The sequence below is a fragment of the Sceloporus occidentalis genome, unplaced genomic scaffold (assembly GCF_023333645.1).
Source record: "Sceloporus occidentalis isolate IW3139 unplaced genomic scaffold, rSceOcc1.0.p SCAF_10, whole genome shotgun sequence".
In the NCBI taxonomy this organism is placed as follows: domain Eukaryota; kingdom Metazoa; phylum Chordata; class Lepidosauria; order Squamata; family Phrynosomatidae; genus Sceloporus; species Sceloporus occidentalis.
The window spans coordinates 17,211,222-17,236,756 of record NW_028316990.1 but is presented as its reverse complement, the minus strand read 5'-3'; the positions used below and the strand labels follow the sequence as shown (position 1 = coordinate 17,236,756).

Below are 25,535 nucleotides of genomic sequence, written 5' to 3'. Positions count from 1 at the left end.
CCTGCCAACAAAGGAGAGCCCTCCAATTTCTTGCTGTTTGCTATTCTTATTGCTATTGTGCTGACCATGCCAAGAAAGGACACCCTTCTAAGAGATGCCTTGCTAGGCTTGCTGTCCTTATGCCTTGGCATTGGCAGGCTTTGCTGTGAGGGGCTGGCTGGCACCCAGGGGAGACCCAGAGAGGGGCAGAAGGGGCTCCTTGCCAGGGAGAGGCCACCTGCCAAGCCCCTTCTGCCTTCCTCCTCCTCCTCCTCCTCCTCTTGCTGCTTCTGCTGCTGCTGCTGGCCTTCCTCCTCCCCTGGGCTCCTCTCCCTCCTGCTGCTGCTGTTGCTGCTTCTGCTGCTGGGGCTGGGTCTCTCTGCCTGCCTTGCCTTGGGTCTCTCTGTGCCTCTTTCTCGGCGGGATGCCCGCGGGGCTGGACCCGAGCGCTGGGCAGAGGCAGAGGCAGATGCTGGGCTGGGGCTTGGCTGGCTCTCTCCACGTGGAAAGTAGCAGCAGCAGCAGCAGCAGCAGCAGCAGCGCAGGAGGAAGAGCAAGAGGAGAAGGAGGAGGAGGCAGCAGGTAAAGCCTCCCGATGCCCCGCGGAGCCAGAGGCGCTCCATGGACGGGCTCCTGGCGCTCCTCCTCCGCTGCTGGACCCAGGCATCGACGGTGGCGCTGGGCAGCCCCAGCCCCATGCTCCCCATCCTCTGCCTGGGAGGCCTGGGCAAGGTAAGGGGCACCTTCCCTCCTTCCTTCCCTCCCTCCTTCCCCAGGGAAACCGACCCACCCCCTCCATCTCCTCTCTTCTCCTGAGATCAGGTCCTCTTCTAGGGTTTGCCTTGGTTTGACAGACCCTTGGGTAGTGGCACCCTTCTTTGGCATGAGTCTTGGGAGGGAGGGAGGAAGCAGGGTATATAGATAGATGCCCTCATCATCCCATCCCCATCATCATCCACTATCACCATCACCATAATCATCATCCACCATCATCACCATCACCTTCATCATCACCACCACCATCATCATCACCGTCACCATCATCATAACTATCACCATCATCATCCTCACCACCATCACCACTATCTTTATCACCACCACCACCACCACCATCATCAGCTTCATCATCACCATAATCACCATCTTCCTCCTCCTCCTCCTCCTCCTGCCCCAGGCATTCCTCCCCCCTCCCTTCCACATGTCTCTTCTTTTTTATTGCTTTCCCCCCTTTCTTCTCTTCTTTCGGCAGAGTTTGCAGTTGTGCTGCTTCTGTTGCGTGGCTTTGGTGGCAGCGCTCACCGGGGATACGGCAACCCACAGCCTCGGTGCCTTCGGTACTGGTGGGTATTGGGAGTTGTGTATCTGGGGTGTGTGTATCTGGTGTGTGTGTGTGTGTGTGTGTGTGTGTGTAATATTTAGTATATAATATTAATGAATATGTAATTATATTATAAACATATTAATTAATGTATATATATTATGTCTCTCTCTCTCTCTCTATATATATATATATATATAGGGTTTGCAACTTGGTGAGGAACTAGAGCTCTCTGGCTGAGAACTGATTGGTAAACTGCAAAGTCCAGGATTCAATAGGATCTGGCCATACAGTGCTATAAATGCGTACTTGCGTACGAGTTACTCATCTTGATCACTGTATAAGTATTCCAGGGATCTTAATGTGGGGATAGCACATGTACTCCTTGATCCTGAAATTTAATTGGAAATCAGTTCCATTTGTTCCAATACTATAGATCAAGGCTGACAAGGGTCCAAAACATACTGCAGAAATAATGCATTTTGAAATTTAATTGCCCTGGCTCAATGTTAAAGAAGTTTGGGAACTATAGTTTTGTGAGACATTTAGCCTTCCCTGTGAGAGAGCTCTGGTGCCACAATAAACTACGATTCCCAGGACTCCCTGGCACTGACCCAGTTAAAGCAGTCTCAAGATGGCTTATTTCTGCAGTGTGTTTTGGGCCATAGACTGCTTCTGCACTGCAGGATTATTGACACTTGACAGTGTTTTTTCTGCCAAGCCTCAATGTTATAGAATTCTGGGATTTGTAGTTTCATGCAATATTTAGCCTTCTTATTAGAGTGATCTGATGCCCAAACAAACCAGGATGGATCCATGGCAGTTAAAGTGGTGTGAAACTGCATTAATCCTGCAGTGCAGCAGCAGCCTGAGAACAGGGAAATATGACCACTTCAAAACCAGTTCCTCCTAAATCTCTAAGATTCACATCTCTGTGAATGAAACAGAGGCAGAGACAGCTACAGATCAATACCTTGATAATATCTCTGCAGCAGTGAGAATAAAGAAAGAAATCAAGAATATGTTTAAGACGATTTACAAGTAGCAAAACCAGTATCACAACTCAAACAAGAACACTGAAGCGTTTCTGTAAGAAGTCGTGCTTTAAAACCACTTCCAGCTTTATCTAAGAAGGAAGGGAGGGAGGAAAGAGAAAGAAAAGTAGCAATGCAGGAATATGTATGAACAGACAGACTGTGAGTGCTAGATTTCCAAGAGAACTGGAGATGGAAGACAATCATTTCTTTAAAGCACATTCCCCTTTCAGGATTACAGCTGATGTTCCCAACCATTGCATGCTATGCAGCCCTGTGTGTGTGCTGGCAAGGATGAATTTTGAACCCCCTTAAATAGGTTTTGCTTCATTGTATGCACACATTCATGCTGCAGGACCGTACAGCTGTGAATGGTTTGTAGCTCAGGAAGAGTGCAGCATGATGCGCTTGCTAGGGGTGTTAACAAGGACAGTGCACCCAGGGAGAGGGAAAGGCGAATCCTGGTGCGTTGGGTGTCTGCTCACTGGGGAATTCCTCCCTCTCGCAGCTGCTTGCATTTTTGGCCACCAGCCTACTTAGCATCCTGAACTTCTGCCACTGGTTAGCACCTCCAGAGGAAAGTGAAAAGTTCTTGATATGTCATTCCCGCTGTCTGCAAGGAGAGAAAAAGCAAGCGGATCACTGCATACTGTTACAACCAATTGTGCAAATAAAGCTATTTAAAGAGGAAAGATAGTAATAACTGCAATTTGTTGCTGTTGTGTGCCTTCAAGTCATTCTCAACTTATGGCTGCTCTATAGTGAGCCTATCATAATATTTTCCAGTTGGGGAAAGCCATTAAGAAGACTCTATTTCATGTCCTCAACAAGCAAGGCTTTGATGGTAGCTGGACCAAGAGATAGTCCTCCGCTGTAGGTCTTAGGATTCTGGAAAGTATCCCAGATACTTATACAGGATTGTATTTGACAGCGATCATTAGTATTAGAATCATAGAATCATAGAGTTGGAAGAGACCATAAGGGCCATCCAGTCCAATCCCCTGCCATGCAGGAACTCTCAGTTGTAGTTCTAAGGCACTGTTTGTTTGTTTGCAATACAATTGTATTGTAAGCAGTTCAGGCACATCTTATCACCTTCAAATACACCGGTCCATATTCATGCTGCACTGATCATCTGTTCAGATTAGGTTAAAGATATTTTTCCATGCAAGTTATTCTTTTGGTTCTGTTGGCTCATATCTCTTCATTGTATTTGTTGGTTTGTTTGATCGGGTAACCAAAAAAAATTGCATTGTTTTCATTGCAACATAGTAGTGTTAAACCGAGCTGAGGTTATCTTTCTCAACAGGAGGTCAGTTACAGCTTGAAACCGGGCCTAGCTAAGCCAGTATGGGGTGGGATCCAGGAATGGTAGGGGGGAATGGAATAAAGCTTGAGTCTTTTGAGACGCTAATAATTTAATCTTTTAATTCAGTTGAACAAATTGTGCAATTCCTCCTCCTGCATTTTTATAATCCTTGTGATTTACGTGGGGCCAGCTGAAATTGCTTCAAAAATATTTATGCATGCATGGCTATATCAACATAGACTATAGGCTCCAAGTGCCATATGTTGATAATGACCATGTCCTATTGAAAACCTAAATTTAAAAAATAACATGCCTCACAGAGGTTTACCTTTTAGGCAAGCAAACCAACAAACAGTGCCCTTGAATGATGGTGGTGCATAGCTAACCCCGACACTTTGCTCTTCCAGATTACATCTTTGTCACCCCCGTCAAGGTGGACTCCAGTGGGTCATACATCTCGCACAATGTTTTGCACAGCCCGAGGAAAAAGCGAGCGGCCCCAAGCTCAAAGAGTTCCTTGCACTACAGATTTTCAGCATTTGGACAGGAACTGCACTTGGAACTTCAACCTTCCGTCTTTTTCAGCCACAGTTTGACAGTCCAGGTGCTTGGAAAAGATGGCATCGTGGATTCTCAGGAAAATGAAGTTGAACAGTGTTTCTATCAGGGATTTATAAGGAACTATAGCTCTTCTTCAGTTGCCATATCTACATGTGTCGGCTTGGTAAGTATGCACTGTCTCCTTAAGTACAACTCAGCCTCCAGACTCTTGTTTTGAGAAAATCTGCCCTATGCCTCTTTTAAGAGCCTGCCGAGGAATTGCATCAACCCTTATCGATAAGCCAGTTATGTTATCCATATCTGTATGGATGCTGAATTCTAGAATCAAAGTCCAGCACACTTCTTTTTACAAAGTTATCAGGGTTCTGCAACATGCTTCCCTCACTGCTTGACTTACCCATGCAATTATATCCAGAGAGAGCGCTTTGGTTACAGATGATATTGTTCCAGGCTAAACCAGTAGCTATTTTCAATTGGGGTTTGAAGAGGCAGGCTTGATGAAAATGCGTTGAGAGCAGATGTTAATCTGTGGGAATTTCTTTTGTGCACAGTGTATGCATGCAGCAGTGTGTAATTGGCTGGAAATGTTCCAGATTCTGCCTGTATGTCAGTATCAGGGAGAGGAAGTGTGTTGGACTGCAACTTGTCTCTCACTCGAGGCTATGTTGGCTACGGCTGATATGAGTTGCTGGCCAACAACATCTGGAGGGCCATCCGTTCCCCATTCCTGCTGTATAGGTATGCATAATGCATGTGTACTCTTTATTCTTACTTTTGCCTTTACCCACATATTTGCTGATAAGAACCATATTTGCAGCGTGAATCTTGGCTGTTATCCACAAAGATTGATTTATGATGCCAGGCACTCAGCTACTTGTTCCTCCAGTGTGGGTGGGGGCATCTAAATTTTATTATGCACTCGGGTTGGATTTGGCATTGTTGTGTGTCTTCAGTATAGCTTTGTAAGCATATACCCACACATAAGTGGAATCTGGAATAGTGAGACACTTTGGGGTTTGATTTGCATCACTGGTGAGAGTCATATAGCTCTCCAGATGATGTTGGAACCGAAGTCCCATCATGGGAGACTGCCTGCTCAGTTCTGGGGATGCCAAAGGCTACATTTGTCTGTTGCATGCTTTAACTTCCTTCTAAGAATAGTGTTGATAGGGATATTGCCTCTGTTTAGAAACTCTTTTGCATTATTTCTACAAGTCAAGTTTCTTGACCTTAGCTCTGTTAATCAAAGCCAGAGGGTAGGTCCAGTTCAATAGGATACCGTTGCCAAAGGTCTCAAAAGTCAGTTTTTAAAATCAAGAGTATAAAATCAATTTTTAATATTTTTTTAATAGATCAAATAGAATCAGCAGCAAAATTGACAGGGTTGCACTCCCATTCTTTTTCTCTTGGTGATCATATGCTGGAGTGACCAAGACTGATTCTGTCCAGTGGCAGCAGATTGGTTCCATATCACTCTAGGTTTGACTTTGAATTTTAAGGGAGCTATCCAAGGTACTAAACCAGCTTGGATAGTGTTTAGAACCTTGAATAGCTCATTTGAAATTCAGTCAAAAACCTGGAGGGTTCAGCACCCCACTGACATGGAAGCCATCAGTCATCAGTGAGTCCATAACCAGTCTGAAACATGAACGGAAAGGGTCTAAATATTTGGCATCACAACTCTGCTTGTTGTTGTGTTGTTACCTGGCAAAAATTTGGTTTTGACTTATGGCAATCTTATGAATTAGAGACTTCCAAAGACCCTGTTCTTAATACAGTCATTCAGACCACAGAGTCTGACTTCCTTAAGTCTATCCACCTGTATAGTCTTCTTTTCCTACTCCCTTCCATTTTACCAAGCATTATGTTTGTTTATAAGTTGCATAGTCCCATTATATGTCCAAAGTATTATAGCTTCGTTTTAGTCATTTTGGCTGTTTGGGAGACTTTGAGCTTGATTTGATGAGACCCATTTATCTGTCTTTTTGGTATCTGGGATTCTTTTCCAGTACTCCATTTCAAATGAGTTGATTTTCTTGCTGTCAACTTTCTTTTCTGTCCAGTTTTTATAACCTTGCACAGATCTTGGCATGGATGATCCCAACTTGCCACTTTCTTCCTTGGCTTTCTGCAATATCATGTCTCTTTCCTGTTTTCTGCTACTAGTAATTGCGTTATCTGCATATTGAAATAGTTGATATTCCTTCCTCCAGTCTTCATGCCTCCGTCCTCTGAGTTTAATCCAGCTTCCTGTAGGGTACGTTGTGTCTCTGAATTAAACAATTAGGATTATAAAATGCAGCCTCATATGACCAATTGGGAACTATTCTGGTTCCCCATACTAGGTCCTGACAGTGGCCTCTTGTTCTTGTTAGAGGGAAAGGATCGTGAAAAATTATTATTGGAATGAAAGGCCTGCCAAAGCCTTTACTTCAGTCACAGGGGAGGTGCCCATCTTCAGTTGGCGAATGGGAAAGGATCAAATTACAGGCAGAAATATAGGTTTAAATCCCTTCACAGGAGGCACGTGGAAATACATTCTTGGACAGCAATCGCCCAGATCTTTCTATATTAATCTAAAAGAGAAAAATATGGGAGGGAGACATGCTGTGGCATGTCCTCCCTTATCAAAGAACAGACAGGAAGGGAGAGTGGAGGGGTTCATTTGGGGCCAGTTCTTTTCCTTTTACAACAGAGGATAGTAATTAACCTTACTTCATTAACCCTGGCTGAGCCAGACAATGTTATCAGCCTATTGGGATAAGTGGCAGACAGAGGAAGGAAAAGCAATCAGGAAAGAAAAGATCCTAATCCCTCTCTGTCTAAGGCTAAGCCATCTCACAATTGTCAAGAGTTAGCAGCAAGAACAAGTGCACAAGCTGTTGTTGCTTCCAATAGTCCGGAGGACAGGTTCTGCATCAGGACAACCAAGTGCTGTGGTCTGCCCATTTCTTGTAGAGTGATCCAGAGTTTTTCATGAGCTACACCAGTGAGTCCCAAACATTGCTCCTCCAAGTGTTTGGGACTTCAGCTCACAGCTCAGCCAACAGTCAGAAATTCTGTGTGTTGAAGTCCAAAGCATCTGGAGGACCAAAATTTTGGGAACCACCCATTTACCCAAGCAAAGGCTTTGTTGTAATTTGTAAAGTACAGGCACCAATAAATTGCTTCTGAATGTTCCTAACCATGAAATTTCTATGATCAGACTGCCTATGATGGTCTGCCCTAGTTGAAAATAACAGATTTGGGCCAAAGCATAATGAAAAATGTATGTCAAACAGGCTACTTTTGTGCTGTGTTAACACTCTCACAATGGATATCTATACAGTTGCGATCTGCAATCTTGAATACTCATGGGGGGACAACTTTCGTTATTTCCAGTGGGGCGCATCGCCATGGTGCGCGCCCTGTGCTCACTTGCAGGGCTTAGATATGCGTGAGCCTCCGTTTTTGCTGGGAGTATTCGCTGCATCCTCCTTTGTTTGTTTGTACTTATGATTATAGCACTAATAAGTCTACTCAGAATTATGTCTATTTCCATCACATATACCCCCAAGCATAGTGGTTTGAGTGTTGAACTATGACTCTGCAGAGGAGGGTTCGAATCCCCATTCAGCCATGAAACCCACTGGGTGACCTTGGGCAAGTCACATGCTCTCAGGAAGGCAATAGCAAACCTCCTCTGAACAAATCTTGCCAAGTAGACTCCATGATAGAGTCACCTTAGAGTTGCCAAAAGTCGAAAATGACCTGAAGGAACAACCCATTTGGGCCTAACACATTGTTTTGATCAGGCCCTTATGGACATCCGCCATCTGTACTCCCTGCTCTCCTTTTCCCCCCAACTACATTTTGTCACTTGGTTGCCCTTTCCTATTTGCTTTGTTCGCTGCAATTAAACTGAAAGTGGTGTTGCTTCTACATGGTTGGTAGCACTAATCTTTCCATTGTTCCTTTCATTAGCAGTAGCTTCTCCCCAAGAAAACTGCAGTGACCCATTCTTTGAAGCATGGGACATCACAATGTGATTTTGAAGCAATTGTATTTCAATAGACTGCAGGGATTCTTTGATCTCACTTGTGTGAGAGTGTTCTTCTTTTCTTTTCTTTTCTTTTCTTTTCTTTTCTTTTCTTTTCTTGGTGTGTGTGTGAGAAAGAGAAACTGAGGGAGAGTTGAGAGAATACAGACATTGAGTTGTTTGCTTGTTGCTTTTGCCCACATAGACGATTAAGGAAAAAGAGGAAAACCCTGTGTGAAATCTAAGAAGGAAGAAAAATGACCAAAGACCTGTAGCATGTGTCTACAGAATTTATTCACATTGTTATTTTGCTTTACACAAGTAGACATTTTTATGGCTGCTTCTGCAGTTTGACACCACTTTAATTGCAATGGCTTAGTGCTGTGGGATCATGAGATTTATAATTTGCTGTGAGACCAGAGCTCTCTGACAGAGAAGGTGAGACATCTAACAAAACTACAAATCCCAGAACTTCATAGCATTGAGCCATGGCAGTTAAAGCAGTGTCAAACTGCTTATTTCTACAGTGCAAATGAGGCCTCATAAAAGAGGCTTTATATGAAGTTACAGAAGGGTGCCATCTACAATTTTAGACAGGAGTACAGAGGGACCGCCACTTTATCTGGGCTTAGGGGAGGAGGACCCCAGTGAAAGTGGAAAACCTGTAAAGATTTGTTTTGAGATTGGCCATTACTTTCCCCTGAGGCTGAGAGCATGGTCACCCAATGGATTTCATGGCTGAGCCAGGAATGGATCTCTGCTTTCCAGAGTTATAGTCCAAGGAGATTATCTCGCTGTCCTTTTCTGTCCTTCCCTCCTGACCTAGGCATGGGATGAAAACTAAGAACAGATAGTCTTGCACGCCTCCATGCCCAGGCCACAGGCATCCCATATCCAATCATAGCATCCCGTACCCAACCATGGCATCCTGTACCCGATCCAGACTTTGCTAAGAATGGGAAAATCCCGTTCTTTCAGAAAGTGCTAGAGAAGTCCAGATGGGGTATGGGATGCCATGATTGGGTATAGGATGCCTCCGTGCTTAAAAGTTTTCATCCTGCACCTAGGTTAGGAAGGAAGGTTGGAAAAGGGCAGCACTCAATCCACTATGCCACTCCCAGCACTCAAACCACTATGCCACTCTGGCTCTCTGATGCTGCCCTACCTTGCAGCATTTTATTGCGGGCGTCATTTTCATGCCATTTGCTATGTATAGCTTAAACTGGGGGCAATGTTGAAGATGTCCCTGGTAAGCAGGAACCTAATTCTTGTAATGAAATAATGATTTGTGTAGACATAGCCACAATATAATTTCCTTGGATTAAAAAAGGGGGGGCCAATTACGATACCGTGTGCCTTTCTAATCGTGGAGAGAGGGATTTTGCTTCTTTCTTGCCAAATTAATTTTTGGCAGGTCTACACTTACATTTAAGGTGCACAGCAAGCGTTCTGTACTGGCATACTCTGATATTGATTTGACTAGCTGTGCTGCGAACTGCCGAAAGCTAAATTAATTTTGCTTTCAAACAGTAGGGAATAGGCTAGAAAGTACCAAATGTACTTTTTAAAAAACAGCCTTATAAAGTTGGAAATTGTACTGATAAGAAACAGGTCAAATAGGAATAAAGCTCAGGCTTTCAGGTGATAACAGCGAGTGTCATATTGCTGAAATATTCCCCCCAGCCTGCTTCAGCTGCTGTTGTCAGATACAAACAAAAAAAAATCTTGATATATGGATTTCCAGATTATATCAGTGTTGAGAAATAATAATATTAGTTAGACATGTCTTTGTTAAGCCTATATTTTCTGAATAAGATTTTTTTTTCAGGTACCAAAAAATAGATTATTCAAGTGGATTAAAGAAGTCCACTATTGGTATGGCAACGAGAGCTCTCAGAGATAGTTCCCTAGAAGCATCAATAGCTCTGTACATTGAATGTGGGGAGAAGGAAAAAAATGGGGTGGTTATTCCTAACATCCATTGATTTTTCTGAAAGTCTGTACAGATCTGCATGCGTGTGTCTGCTTTGAATTTGCCTGTTGACTTATTGTGATCCCATGAATTTCATGGCATTTCCTTAGGCATGGGATACTCAGAGATGGTTCGGCCAGTTCCTTCCTCTGCAATACAGCCTACAGCACCTGATATTCATTGGCGCTCTCCTATCCAAGTACTAACTAGAACTGACCCTGCTTAACTTCCAAGATTCGATGGGATCTGGATCCTTTAGGGTATTTAGGCAGACCCTATCCATACTTAAATTGTTGATGGATAGGATTACATAACCTGTGTGGTAAATAACCCTTGTAGTAAATATGGTAAAGTAGGATATTATTATCCATTTTATAACTAGGCCTAATGAAGAGTTCTGGAGAATGCAAACCTTACTTCTTTGGCGATACTGTAACGAAAGTGGTCCAATAATGGTATCATCAAACCGTGGTTTTAAAATTTTCAATTATGCTGCAGAAGAAATGAAGCCTTTGTTGTGTTACAGTTTTAATGCTTTCATTTCATAATTGGAAAAGGTCAATTCATTTCATGCTAATAGTTATTTGCAACTAGCTGCTCCTAAGCTTTGAGTCCTGTACCTGTCTCTTTCTCCTTTGCAGCTACTAGGAGTTTGGGGCAGGTTTTAAGATAAAGAGGAGTTCAGTTCCCCTTATGCTTATTCAAGTGTGTGTGTGTACCTTAGCTGATTGCAATGAAAGAAGAAAACATTCTGGAAGACCAGGGCCCATTCACAATTACAGTGCTATTGTTCCAGTTTAACTGCCATAGTTTAGTACTGTGGAATCCTGGCATTTGGAGTTGAGGGGATGGAATTGAAACTTCTCAGTCAGTGAGTTCTAGTACATGCCCTAGGATTGCATAGGATGATGTCATGTCAGTTAAAGTGGAATTATAGCGCTACAATTGCGTAGTGTGAATGGACTGCTGATAAATGATCTTCCATGTACTTTGGCCCTTGGAGACACCACTGGCCAAAGTTCAAAATGTCACAAGAATAAATAGGCCGTCAAAGCCAAAACATAAGTATCTCAATGGCTTCTCTCTCTCTTTCTCTGAGCGAAAGAGAGAAAAACATAACACCCACCAACAGAAAGAGAAATATACTTATAGTGGGGAGGAAAGGAAACTCGTTCTGCACCATGTTCCTAACTTTGCACTGAAATCTATTTTTTTTCCTTCAAAAGGATTTTGGATGTAGGATGTTATTATCCATTCCATATGCTTTAAATTAGCCTAGTCCAAACCGCAGGAAATGTTTAAAGTTAATATTGTAATTGACAATATTTCTTATAGGTAAAAATACATTAAAAAGTCACAATTAAGAAAACCTGCCAGTAGTTGGAAACTGTGACAGATGAGAAGGCTGGGAAAGTTTCTAAGTGAGGAAGGAAAATTCAGAAGCATAGCACCTGCTATAGTAAAGGTTTCTTTTCTGTGCATGAATAAGAGAAAGCAAGGCAGAACAAATCCAATGTGAAAAAATGTTGTTTTGTTTGATAGTAATACACCATTGTCAATCATGTCATACAGCATTTTATAAGTAAATGGCGGGTTCAGAAGAGGTCCAGATTTGTGGTTCCAGTCTCTCCTGGGAAGCTCCCCTCTCCATGCAAAAAGGCATGGGTCTTTCTGGAACAATGGCGGTTTACAGACCACCCTTTTGGGGCGGCCTGTCCCCGTCCCTTTCCCCGCCGGATCGGGGCCTCAGCTGCCACAGCGGCAGCCTCCAAGGCCCCGATCCACTGCTATCCAGGCCACGGGAAAGCGGCAAAAGGCCGCTTCCCCACAGCCTGGAAAGGGGTGTCCTTGGGGCTTCATGCCCCAAGGACACCCAACAGCGGCGGGGACAAAGAGAAAGGGGCCACTCGGCCCCTTTCTCATTTGTGTCACTGGCGTAGGCGTGTAAAGGCTGCACCAGCGACACAAACCTGAAAGGAGCTCCATTTCGGAGCTCCTTCCGGCGTCACAGAAAGGGTGCCCCAGGCGCCTTCGCACGGCGCCAGGATGTCACTTCCGCGCTGCTCCATTTGGAGGCGGCGCAGTCGTGATGTCCCAATGGCAGTGCCCATGTAGAATGGGCGCCACCATTTTGTATGTACTAGGTACATACTAGGGTTAGGGCGTCCAGAAAGGATGCCCTTTCCTAACCCTAGTACGTACCTAGTATGTACTTTTTGCCCGGCTATAACACGCCTATATTGCAATGGTGTTGGGCAAACGATAATGCCCCATAACCACTACTTACTTTCTAACATGTCACAGGTGAACACTGGAACAGATCCAGCCGAACAACATCAAAGTGTGGTCAAGATGGCAAAGGTTACTAATGAGAAAGAACTCAAAAACTAGGAGAGGCTGCAACAGTTTGCAACAACCTACTGGGAATGGCAAGATTATTCCCTCCTCCTTTCCTCTCTTCGTACTGAGTTAACTAAGTGGAAACTACCTTTGCACTTTAAACTCAGCTTTCAGCAATTGCAATAAGCTGAGGATCAAGGAAGAAAGTAGGAGGAGGAGAGAGAAATTGGTACGTTTTTAAAGCAACTGAAAAAGAGGGGATAAAAGAAGAATGATTAGGACCTTTCATTTCTGACATCTAGTTAGCCAGCTAGCAAGCCAACCTTTGCCATCCTCTCTCTTCCCCTCTCCCATATTATTCCAGGGGACAGTGCCAATGTGCCAATTCAAGTCTTTTACTCCAAGTCTCAAGTCCTTGCAAGATACTTTCAAGCTGAGTCTCAGGTCTGGGAGCCAACTCTAACAGAAAAAAAAGGTGGTGTTGGTAGGGTGTGTATGTATGTGTATGTATGTTCCAATAGTTAGATGGAATTGTGTATAATACTACACTTGGTACACAATATGGTAAGCCAGCTCAGTAACACTGGGGTCCCTTCTGGTCATTCTGCTGATTTGGGACCCAAAGTGCTGCATGATGGCTCCATTTCTAGAGAGGAGATAGAAGCACAGGAAGAAGAAGAATTGTAATTAAAACCAGCGTCAGGTAAAAGTTGCATCTAGAAGAAGTAGACGCAAAAAGAGTTTTATACAGGATACTCCCCAAACCACCATAAAATTAAAGATTATGGATGTTGCTTCTTAACAAGGGATACTCCCAACACCACTGTCAAATCATAGGTCATCTCTATATCCTATGATTTGGTGGTGGTTTTGTTGGCATGAAGATGTGGAAAGATCCATGGTTTGCGTCCATCTTTTTGTGGTGCAAGTGCTATGTTTGTGGCTTTTTTTTTTAAGGTCTGGGCATTCTATCAATGTATAATATAAGTTTTAATTTGAGCTTATAACAAGATGGCTTGTTATGCATATTCATATCCATTCATGATGTACAAGTGCCAAGTGTTACCCTTGTTGTTTGTGATTGGCAACCCCAAAGCAGCCATTTTTCGTTTAGGTGGAAATATATGGTGTAGCTGCACTATTTTGTTATATTCACTGCATACAAGTTTAAATGTCATGGCTTCATCCTACAGAATCCTGGGATTTGTAGTTTGGTAGGGCATTAAGAATTCTCTGCTAGAAAGCTATAATCCACAGTCCAATGACTCATACAGATATAATGTCAAATACTACCATTAATCATTTACAAGACCAGGGCATTGTTTCTCATTGACATTTTTGAAGGAAAATTTGGTAAGAATAGCTTTGATGGGGATAAGCAGAGCAAAGATGTATATCTGCCCTCTAAATATCTTGGGCTTCAAGTCCTAGAAGCCTGAAACAATATGACAAATGGTAACAGTGTCTGGAAGCTGTAAACCAAAATATCTAGAGGCCCAAGTGTTGCCATTCTTGAGATGTTCTTCCTGAGACAATAAAAACAGTACCCATATCAGGGACAGACACAGTGCAGACTGGGGCTGCATGCTGTACCAAGGTTGTTTTTGCAACCCTAAATGCCTCCAAACTCTCTTACACACCCTTTCCTTGTTATTTGCAGTCAAGTTAACCTTGACTTAAGGAGGCCATATGGATGAGAGATCTCTCAAGAGCTCCCACCATCAACTGCCTTCTCAGGTCTTGAAAACTCAAAGCTATGGCTTCCTTGATTGAATTCATACACCTGAGATGTAGTGATCTTCTTGTACTACAGTTTCCCACTTTGCCAAACATTATTACCTTTTCCAGCGCGCCCCATCATCTTATGATATGTCCAAAGTAAAACAGTGTCAGTTTAGTCATTTTGTCTTCTAGGGAGGCTTCAAGCCCTATTTGCTCTAGGATTCCATCTTTCACAACCATACAAAGAAATCTAAAATAAGGTGATAGCCCTTGGTGATGGTAATATCTGATATATTTTGTCCTGTCAAAAATAAATTATGGCAGTTGAAGCATGAATATGAGAAATGATTTATCTATTCCTGTGCCAGACTGTTGGGAGCAGTCTTGAATTGTCAAGGAGATGGATTAGGTGTTTTTGAAACAAGTCTCTTCTGTATATCATGGTAGTATGTTAAATGTCTGGAACAAGCACAGGTACACATTCACAGGTGGTTTTTTAAAAAGGCATGAAGGATATGGAAGGAAATAGGATGTCTGCTTTGCAAGACCCAACATGCACAATTTTGTTGGGGCTGCAGTGCAGGCTGCGTTGCCTGTTCCTGCAACTGAAAGAGGACCCCTTGAAGAGGATCTGTGGAGCCAAATGTTCAATGCATAACATAAAAACATAGGGAATTTACCTTAAATGACTTCAGACACCTTTTCTGTCTATCCTTATAATTCTCTGCTCTGACTGGCAACAGCTTTCTGGAGCCTCTAGAGCTTGGAATTAATTAATCAGAAATATTTTGTGACCCATGATTACTTTTGGGATGGAATTCACAATACAGTTACGAATGTGTAATCTGGAGTCCTGCATTTGTGATTTATTTATAGTCGTGATCTCTTCATATTCAATAGCATAGGGAATATGTGGGATGGTGAAAGTCCTCCAATTTTGACTTATGGGTCAGCCATGGCTGAAAGCGATGGGGGTCTGTTCTCCAATTGATCTAGAGGCAGCACTTTCCACCCCTTTCTTGTGAGTGATCTCTGGTGTGCAGAGGAAGTATGACAGGGATCTAGCTTCTTACTGTCTCACCAGAGAATTGTTCATGGGACAGGGCTGAAATGCCAATCTGCTGCATCCCAATTAACAGGAGAAACAGACCCGCATTGCTCACAGTGGCTGCTGACCATTAAGTCAGGATGGGGTGAAGTCAAGTTGGAAGATGCTACTCAGCTAAGCAACTAGGATAGAGATGTAACTAGGTATAGCATGTAGAATTCTGTCTATGGGCTCATCTACACTGGCCACCTAATTTAGGGCCAGTCCAGAGCATTATACCTTGGACTTGACCTGGACTGACCACGATGGTGACCACATGCACCTGATCAAATCTGGTGTGACACCACATAGTTGTGCACACAGGCCAGTTGGGCCAAAACCACATCCGCCTCACTCACCCATCCCCCTTGTCCCCAATGCCACTGTCATTGTCTCACTAGTCAAGCAGCTCCCTGCAACAGCCTCTTGGCATAGTTACTTCTGCTGAGGTCAGAATGGGGTTCCCAGACATATGACTAACAAGGAGGGGGTCACTGTGCCCCTTCTTTATTGATCATATGTCTGGGCACCCTATTTTGACCTCTCTCAGGGACCCGCTTTGCTGGTGATGTAATGTGGTAGCCATATCTATCTGTCCGTGTGTGAAGTCATGTTCATACATAAAGTGGTTTATGTGTGTGTACATCTGGTTTTTGACCTGGAATGTGTTATGCAAATAAGTCAAAGTTATCTCACATATGGTAATATACAGATGGAGCTAGCTGTTCATGATTCTTCAGTTGCTGTATTGGCTAGAATTGTAGCTCAATACATTTGGAGGGCAAATAGCTTCACAACTGAGAAAAGCTGGATTACAGGCCCATAGAATTTTAACATTGGGAGGTATTTTGGAAATAATCTAGTCCAAAATACCTGCCCCCAAATGCAGGTATCTGCAGCAATAACATCCTTGTCAGCCATCCAGTCTCAGCTTAAATAGCTGAGAGCCTTAGCTTAGTGCTGTGTAAAGGCATAATAAAATGTAGGATGAATCCTGCAGAGATTATTCCTTAGTCCAAATGTGCATTGCTTGTGACCCTCCAGATCATGTGGGATTGCCTCTCCCATCGTCTTTCTCTACTGCCTGAGTTGTAGCCAGACAACATCTGGAGAGCCATATCTTTCTTTACCAGATGTATTGGAATGACTGTAAAAGCCAGTCAGGAACTAAGAAGTGAAGTCTAATTCCTGGACACGATCTTACAGTGTGGTTTTCAGAGCTCAGCACGTCTTCTCTGTGAAATGACTGCTTTGTAGCAATTTATGTACAGTGCACAATTATACATTCTAGGGAAGCTGGATGTTTTCTGACTACCTGCTCTGAATGTAAAGAATTTCCATTTTCATGAATGCCATTTATGGGATCTACAGAATATTTCTTGCTTTAAATGGTGTGCAGGATTCCATGCTGGAATCACTCTTACAAAGTTGATGGTGATCGTGAATGCCAAGGGTTCTAAACACATGCAATGAACGGTCATCAAAAGATAGACTGGGATCTTCTGGGAGATATCTGGAAGATTTGCAGTCGATGAGTGAGCTAGGATTTTTGTCTTCCAGTTACAACTGGAAGAACTAAAATGTTGCCCTACATCACCTAAATTAGGCTGCTGGGAAGTAATTGTTGATGGAAAACTGGGAGTGGATCTATGTGTGAGAAGACTTGTGATCTTGGTTGTCGTATCAATTCCAGATGTTCCTGGGCTGAGCATATGCTCAGAGGAACCCTGTTTCTTAATTCTTAGTGCATGCCTACCAGCCTTGAGCTACTATTTTGCACCTGTTGCCCATTTGTGGGTCTCAGGCTTGTAATGAAACATAAGGTGCATCCCATAAGCCCATAATCCGCCCACCCTTGATCTACAGAATTATGTAAATGTCAAATATTATTAAATTTACTTGTAACTGTTTCCTCTTGTCCCTTCTTTGTGGTCTTTTATAGGCTAACCAAAGAAAAAAACCCAGTTTAACGGTGGTCCTAGAGACCATCTTTTGAGAACATGATGTTCTAGGCAGTAAGTCTTGGACAAACTCCAAAATCAAGGTTTTCATCAAGAAGTGGTATTCCCAGCCTGAAACAAAAAATAATCGAATACATGTCTACCATATGGAAGGAAAATGTTAACTTGTTTATACACATCTGAAAAACAAAGAGTATAGGGAGGGCTGGGGGTGGGACCTCTTGCATCCTCCATGCTGTATCCCTCATCTGATCCCTTATTCTCATCTTTGATTTTATATTTGTAGGGCCGTTTATGACTGATCTCCTTTTTCTGTATAACAAGAACCAAATGGATCCATGCACACAGTTGACAGCGCGCCTTGCATGACAACCCACCACCAAGCAAACTTCATATGTTCACAAAGTCATAGCATGTAACTGCTCCACATGGGGATTTGGCACATGGGAATAGGGAAGAACAATGTGCCAGACTAAATGGAGCATTAGAAAAAAATAATAACCTCAGGCAGTCATTTTCAAATGTGCTAGTGGGATGTTAGATCTCACTAGAAGCCAACTGCAATGTTTACTTTTAGCAAGGGATTTCTGTAGGGAAAAAGAGATGTCCCAGAGCAGATGCAGAGGGTATTATTCACACTACAAAGGGACTATGAAAGATTTCCTTCACATATTGACTTAGGGAAAGGGCAATGTCTTCAGTCCCCCTTTTTAAAAATTAGTTAATTAATTTTTAATTTTAAAACAATGACGCTTTATCGCTAAGGTCTACAAAATACTTTTGTTCCAAATCAGATTGTTGCTCCATCTGACCCAGAGATGTGCAATGTCTGCCCTTCTAGATATTATTGGATTCCATCTCTAAGCATCCTATTCTATTACCAAGGCTTGCTAGCTCTGAAGGGAGTTGTAATTCAACAACATCTGGAGGGTCATAAAGTTGTCTGTCTAATTTTTTGTGGTCTATTCTGGCCAATAGTCACTCTCTAGGATCCCAGACGGATTTTCACATCACCTGGTTCACAATTCTTTCAATGGATGATAGTCGAAACTGCAGTTTGGGCCTTCAGCATGTCTTCTAAGTGTTCTGCAATTATACTGTGGCAATTCTCCCCAAATATACCTTATATTTTTAGTTTTGGAGGAGAAGTTCTGTCCTCGGTGTCCCCTTATTTGGATGTACAACTCATCATGTTGTATTTATTTGTTCCTTTAACCCTAATATCAGATCTAGGAAAAATCTTTAAAAGCAATTAGTCCCAGTACCGTGTAGTTAATTACCGTTATATTATAGCTATTATATTTAAATTGTTATTGTTATTTCTGCTTCAAATGCTACAAGCCACTGGGTAAGAAGTGCGTATAAGTACTGGTAGGCAGGCCATATGACACATAACTATAAAAGTAACTACACTGCAAAAAGTACTGAAGTTATCTTTTTTTACACTGATGTTATAATGCAACCTAATGCTTTATTTATTGCAGAAAGGAATCAAGGACAAAGTAATTCATTACATATTACGAGTTACTTTGCAAATGTTGGTTTCCACATGTAATGACAGATAACTCATAGGTCAGCAGAGCACCTAAAACCATTTTTATGACCCCGGACTTCTGGCTAGGCAATGTTTCACTTGTAACAGACAACACGAAGATGATCTGTTGTAAGTTCACAGGCATGCCTTGCACTGCATGATCTGTTTGCTATTAAAACCTGGAAGTTTGGGGATGTTTACTGTATATCTAAAATTTAACGTTGTTATCTCGACTTTTTACTGTGTGGGAAACTTTGAGGGGGGAGGAAATAATAATGAAGAGATAGGATTTTTAAACCTGTTGATCTTCAACAGAAATATTGCTGTTCTGGAATTCAGATTTAGCATAGCTTGAACTGAAGCCAACAGGAACGAAATTTACTACTTTATCACCTTTGAATATCAGAATGGGATTCAGATGGGCCAAGAATGTTTCTTTCTTTCGTATCGGCAATTACTGGAGAGAGATGACATTTACTGTCCTTTTCCTGCAGACTCCTGCAGACATGCCAGATAAACTTGTTTTACTTGGGGGTAAAAAAAAAGGCAGGGTTCCTATGAACCTTTCCGTTGTCTTCTATATAGTAAGCGCTTTTAGAAACCTAGGGAACTACTTAATTCTTTGTCATGAATGGCAAAGTGAATGGCAGCTGTAGTCCAGGGTGCAGACAGGGCTATTTCCTACTTCATAACTGGAAATCACTGGTGGTCTCCCAGCCAAATGTTAATCAGGCCTGGCCCAGCATACTTTTTGAAATCAGAAAAGACAGTGTGTACTTAAGGTAGTGTCCTATTTTTGGGGATTGCTAATTGGAAAGTAGGGACAGGAATGGATCAATGAAATGTGTCCTGAGAGGAGCAATGAGGGCCGTGTCTGTGTTTGTGTCTTACTCTGAGTTCCTCCTAGGCTGGGTGCCATCTGGCCTGGGAGTTTCAAATTCTGGCACTATTTCTTGTTTCATTTCGGATTGTCTAATCATAAGGTTAAAGATTTTTGTGGTTAAAGGTTGTCAAAAAACCGGTGCCTGACCGTGCCTCTCTCTATGCAGTATTAACAAGCATTAGTTATGGTGCCACTGATGTTGTCTCTAAGAGATTCTCTGCCAGTATCCCCCTGCCCCCAATACTGCAGATGCCATCCAGTAGCTCTTTGGCACATTTAGTTTGGCTCCTCAGCAAAGGTCTGTTCGCCATGGGTGACCCTACCATCAGCACTGCTACAGTCAGCAAAACCATTTGCCACACAGGAGCACACAATCTTACCACCATGGAAAAGATGCAATAGTGAGAGACAAACACATGCTTTTCATGACAGTGCCCATGCCCTGGGAACCCTAGGACCAACCAGGGGGTCAGTTTGTGGCAGAAAATCCCATGAAGACCTTTCAATTTCCAGTAAAAATAAGGAAATATATATAATGAAAGTCAATGGTGTCCCTGGGAGGGGGGTGTCCAGGAGAAGGGACTTCCGGGGGTGGCATGTACTCCCTTCCTATGTGCCGCCTGTCCCTTTTCTGATGTGAGGTGGGTGGGAGCCCATGCGGGGGAGAACAAGGACTGCGCAGGATAGTTGGAGTGCACATGGGGAGCATGAGGATGGCACAGGAGGGTGGGGGCATGCATGGGCAAGGCTTGACTGGGTGTCACCCCCCTTCTGGAGTGTCACCTGATGCAGACCGCACTATTGGAACCCCCTTGTTATGCTACTGCTTAAACTACTAGCAATTCGCTACTTTTTCATGCCAAACTGCTTTCCTGTGGCTGCTACTTCATCCGGAATAATGCAGGGGCTGGTACAATATTATCTTGTGCAGTCTGTTAAAAATTGAAATTTCCCTCTCTGTCCTGTTTCTTTTACAGCCCCTGAGCAAATGGAGTTGTAGCTTTGAGTAGAAAGACAACATGGGTGCGGGGGAGAATCTTTATTCTATCTTTATTCAAAACTGCTTTCAGTGCATTTGTTGTGTAAATGGCAAAAATAATTTTTTAAAAAATCAGGTTTTAAAATGTTAATGGTATATAACAGGTACTCCCAGAACGCACTGATCCAGAGGGAAAAGGAGGCAGAAAATCATTCTGTTTTGTATTTCATATTACAGAGGAACTGTAAGAATTTGGGTGTCTATCAGTGAAATAGTCTACATATAATCTTGAAACTATGGAACCAGTGTAGCCTTTAAAAAAAAACTAACCTCAGAAAAGGATTAAAATAGTAGTGTACATCATTGCTACACAAAGATGGAAACGGATGTTTCAGAGATGTTTTTAAAAGATCCAGTCAACTGCCAAAGCACAAAGACACCATTCAGTGCAACCTCACCCCTCTGTTCCTATCTGAATAATTAGAAGGAAGGATAGTCTTGTTACCTTCTTTCAACTATTGCCGAAGATTCGGAAATAGTGCTCATTCTTGTGGGAATAACTCGAACTGAACGGTCTTGTAGCAAGAGAACAAAATGGTTGTTTGAATGGTTCTTTTATGTTTCTGAGGATCCCTTTAATTTGTGGGTGAACTGAAATGCTATGTTCTGTAATGCAGCTGAACATTTGAAGGCTTAAAATATGTACTGTCCCAGAAAGCTGTGTCATTATACTAAACACACACACACACACTCCACAAAATGACCAAAGCCTGTCATTTCTGTAGCATTCATTATTTGCAGAATGGCAACATTTGGTGCGTTTGTTTTTGCAAAGCAACTACGCCCATATCCATATGCTCATCCTTTAGTTTCCCTTTTGAGCCAAGTCCACTCAGCATTAGGGATATAGTTCTAATTTTAACATTATGTTACAGTTATGATTTACTAAAAAAACTAACTATAAACAAATAACATAAGGAGTCACTTTCTTTATAATGAATAATGCCATTGAGTTACTTTCAAAAGTATTGTTCCAGACTATGGGGAGATTGGGATGGGAAAATGGCACCATGGCTTTGAACCACTTTGGCTTTCTCAGGGTTGCTTTGGATTTTCTCCACTCTACATACATTGAAAGAAATCTGACCAAGGATCCCATCTCTTTTCTTAGTTTAGATCTTAAAATCATGATTTTGCTTGGCCTTGATTTAACATTGAGAGTAATTCAGGAGAGAGTTGTCCGGAGTGTGCTGGTCCACCTGAGATTATTCATGTCATCGCACCAAGGAGAAATTTACTGTTAAAAACCCTGCACTACTTAATTTGATTCATTTAGCACAATGCTCAGGTCATTGTTCTGATGGCCCTCTTATGTCTTACGTCTTGGATTTCACGTTGTTGCAGTTCATACCTTATTATTTGCATCTGGTTTATGAATTTCTGGGCAATCTCTGGGCAGTCCAACATGCATATTGATGAACTGTTGCTTGTAATTTGATTAACACTTCATGGAAGCAATTTTCTGCAGCTATGAAATTTTGTAGCTGCAAGGCAGAATTTGGAGAGGGGAATTAGTCTTCGTCTAGAATTCTCTTTTAATGCAACACAGACAAGACAATGGCAATTTCTGAGGAGCTCCAGGGGTGCAAATGCTTCAGCTGTCTCTGAAAATCCCCCAGCACACTAAAGGTTGGCATTCTTATTAACCTACCATGTATTACCCTGTCATGTGGTTAAGTATAACAGATTGAAATCAGATTACTACAAGATGTGCAATATACATCTTGATTGCAGACCATCACTCTCAGGACCTTTCCTTTGAGAGTGGACCTATCTAGAGTTGTCAGATCTCAAGGCCTGACCTTATGTCTCCAGTTTTTCTAGGTCATCTCTAGATAGGAGATGTGAGTGCAAATCCTCCAGTTTTGGTGGCTGAGCTCCAGGCGGGAGGATCACCGATTAAAGTAGAAGCTTGCTATAGTTTACGAGCCTGCACAGATTTCTTGCAACTTGAAGGTGTATTTGAATGACAAGTTGCAGCAAGTGTGTTTGGGACATGAAAATACAATAACTGCACAGAAATATTTGTTTTCTCTGAAGTATGGAGAAAACTTTGATAATTATTTATCCTCATTTGATGTAAAGACAATAGTTGAATATTAACATCCCTTCCCAATTTGAGCATATGATGGCCTGGATATGCGAATGAAGCATCAGAGATAAGCTGATACAGACAGGGCATCCCTCTCAGCTCATACTAAATCAAGTACAATCTCTTCCTTGTGAGTTGCTCCTCACATTTAGCTGTGAGGCCTCAACTTTGGCATAATGAAATGATTTCTATGTCGGTATGAACTGCCACTAACAGATGTATCATGAAAAGCTTAACATTTTCTGCCTAGAGGCCAAGACAAAAATTATTGCCATCCCTTGAATTAGTCTCTGTAGCCAGAAGTAATGAAAACCATAATAAGGAAGTAGATGCTCTAACTGGGGAACAGGTTTTGATCCATTATGTTTGACTTTCAGGAAACAATAGAGAATAAAGAGAGGAAATGCAACTTGTATTTCTTAAATCAAGGACTGGGTGACACAGTCAACCTGTCATAGCCTGTCTGCCACCTGAAATCTATGAAGTCCTCAGCAAAATTGATAGTGTGTGTTCATACCAGGGCTTGTCTACACCGTTTAAATACTCCTAATTCTATTCAAACAGAATATGATTCCATCCACACGTGTTTTCGAGGAATTTGGTTTTTTTGTGGCATGGGCAGGAATCCTCAAGGATCATCTAACATATGGCTGGCCGTCCACCCGCTTTGCATTGATTTGCATGGCTGCATATTTTGGGCAGAGGGAGGGTGAATAGATGCAAGTTTGCACAGGAAAGTGAAGACAACTAAGCACTGATGTGAATGTGCGAAAATCTTCATCAGTTTGCATCAAGTGTATACACAGGCCTGTGTGATCGTATTATAGAATCACAGAATCATAGATGAACCCATTTGCTTGATTTTAGTTTAAGTTCATTTCTCCCCAACCCAAATGATGGACCTTGATAATAACTGATGAAATTTTGAAAGAAACCTTTGTAATAGTATAGTACAAGTATGCCAGCAGAAGTATAGGATCTTGGCCTAAGTTGACAACCATCACTGTATTTTGGGCATATGCACTCTGTTTTCATTATGTACTTCATGAAGAAGTACATCCCTTTGTATATCTTCATTTATCAGCTTCATTTACCGACCTAAGAAGAATAGAGTTTCTAATAGTTTTCTAACTAATATGACATGAAATAGTGAGCGTAGAGTTATAGTTGAGACCACAATGTGGGCAAGTTCTTACAAGGGAAGCACAGACAATTCTGTTCCATCTGGTTCAAATCATTTATGAAATGAAGCCTCTAGGAATAAGTTCAGATATTAGAAACCTTTAAAATGGCAAAATAAAAAACAGACTTACTGTGTTTCTTTTCCCTCTCAATAGGAGGGAGCAAAAGCAGTTAGCAGATGCTCTGTGACTCATGTAGAATACCAAATGATTATTAGGTCTCCGTCTCTCTTTTACTGAATATGAATGGTGTCATTTCTTAATAACTGATCACATAAGGATTATGGTCACATAAGGATTACGATTTGTGACTTGCCAGTTCAAAGTCAGCCAGTTCACTGAGTCTAAAGAACAAGTGGATTAAGTCCTTGACCAAAACTTGGAAAGATGCTTTGGGAGACAGCAGTTTCCAGGATGCTATTGTGTATATGATGCATTACTGACTGCAAGATTCTGTGAATTGAAGTAACTTTTCCAAGCTGTGCCCTTAATGATGACTGAAGATGAGATGCGGTGCGTGCAAAGGCACTCCTAACCTAGGAAAGGTGTTAGTGGCTGTGAAGTAAGTCTTGTATTGGGGAAACAGGTGGGTAAGCCAGCCATTACCACCAGTGGTTCCCATTGTGGTGCTTGGATTCCAGAAGTTAGGCAAGGATGATGGGTAATGATATAAGACCCAAGGGCTACAGTATGCTCAAATGCTCCCTCATCTATTCTGGCTGCATCTGAGAAACCATCATCTAACTGAACCTATTTATAATCTTCATTTTTCTTTATATTTATCTTTTAGTCAGGTTTGATAAGGACAAAGGAGAACGACTTCCTTATATCTCCATTACCTCAACACCTAGCGCAGGAACACAACTACACGCCGCCCGCCGGACACCATCCGCATGTGTTGTACAAACGGACCGCAGAAGATAAAGTGCACCGGTACAAAATAGATTCAGATCCCCATCACTTTCCCCCTGGCTATCACAGAAATCACACTGCCCACAAGTCCCATGTTCGAGCAAATGATTACCACCACGGAAGGTTTCAAAAGCAACATTTTTGTGGACGTCGCAAGAAATGTATGTAAGGAAACTTTCTCTCTTCTTTTGATGTAGACGTTCATAGATAACTAGGTACTTTTCTTGGTAGTTGTTTGCAGTGATGATTTTGATGCTGACTGCGTGTTTTAAACTGACCACATAATGGGAACATCCCAAGTTTAATAGCGCTGATGGAGGGAATCTCATGAACACATAGAGAGCCATGAGATCAAAGCATTTTCCATTTCTTTGAATGGCGGTAATAACTTCTATGATTCTGCCACTTGTACAGAGGTATTCTGGAAGCTGGAGTATATAGGGAACACTTGGCTGTTGTAGAAATAAGTACATGCTTAAAAGCATAATTAGCTTTCTCATTTTCTTGATAGGGAAACGAGGTTTAAACCTCAGTTTATGTCTGTAGTGGTGACTTTACCAGCTCTGTCCCACATGCAGAGGTCTTCTTTCCCC

The 25,535-nt window shown here is 42.2% G+C and overlaps 1 protein-coding gene across 1 annotated transcript in view; it reads left to right on the top strand.

The window, feature by feature from the left end:
- Positions 1 to 647: 647 nt before the first annotated feature.
- LOC149305984 (A disintegrin and metalloproteinase with thrombospondin motifs 18-like) overlaps positions 648 to 25,535 on the top strand; it is a 68,475-nt gene continuing 43,587 nt past the window's right edge. Inside the window, exons 1-4 of the mRNA XM_089540395.1 lie at positions 648 to 711; positions 1,229 to 1,319; positions 4,048 to 4,364; positions 24,821 to 25,103. Of these exons, the coding sequence (XP_089396521.1) occupies positions 676 to 711; positions 1,229 to 1,319; positions 4,048 to 4,364; positions 24,821 to 25,103 (727 nt within the window). The 5' untranslated portion in view covers positions 648 to 675. The remainder of the gene's footprint in view (positions 712 to 1,228; positions 1,320 to 4,047; positions 4,365 to 24,820; positions 25,104 to 25,535) is intronic.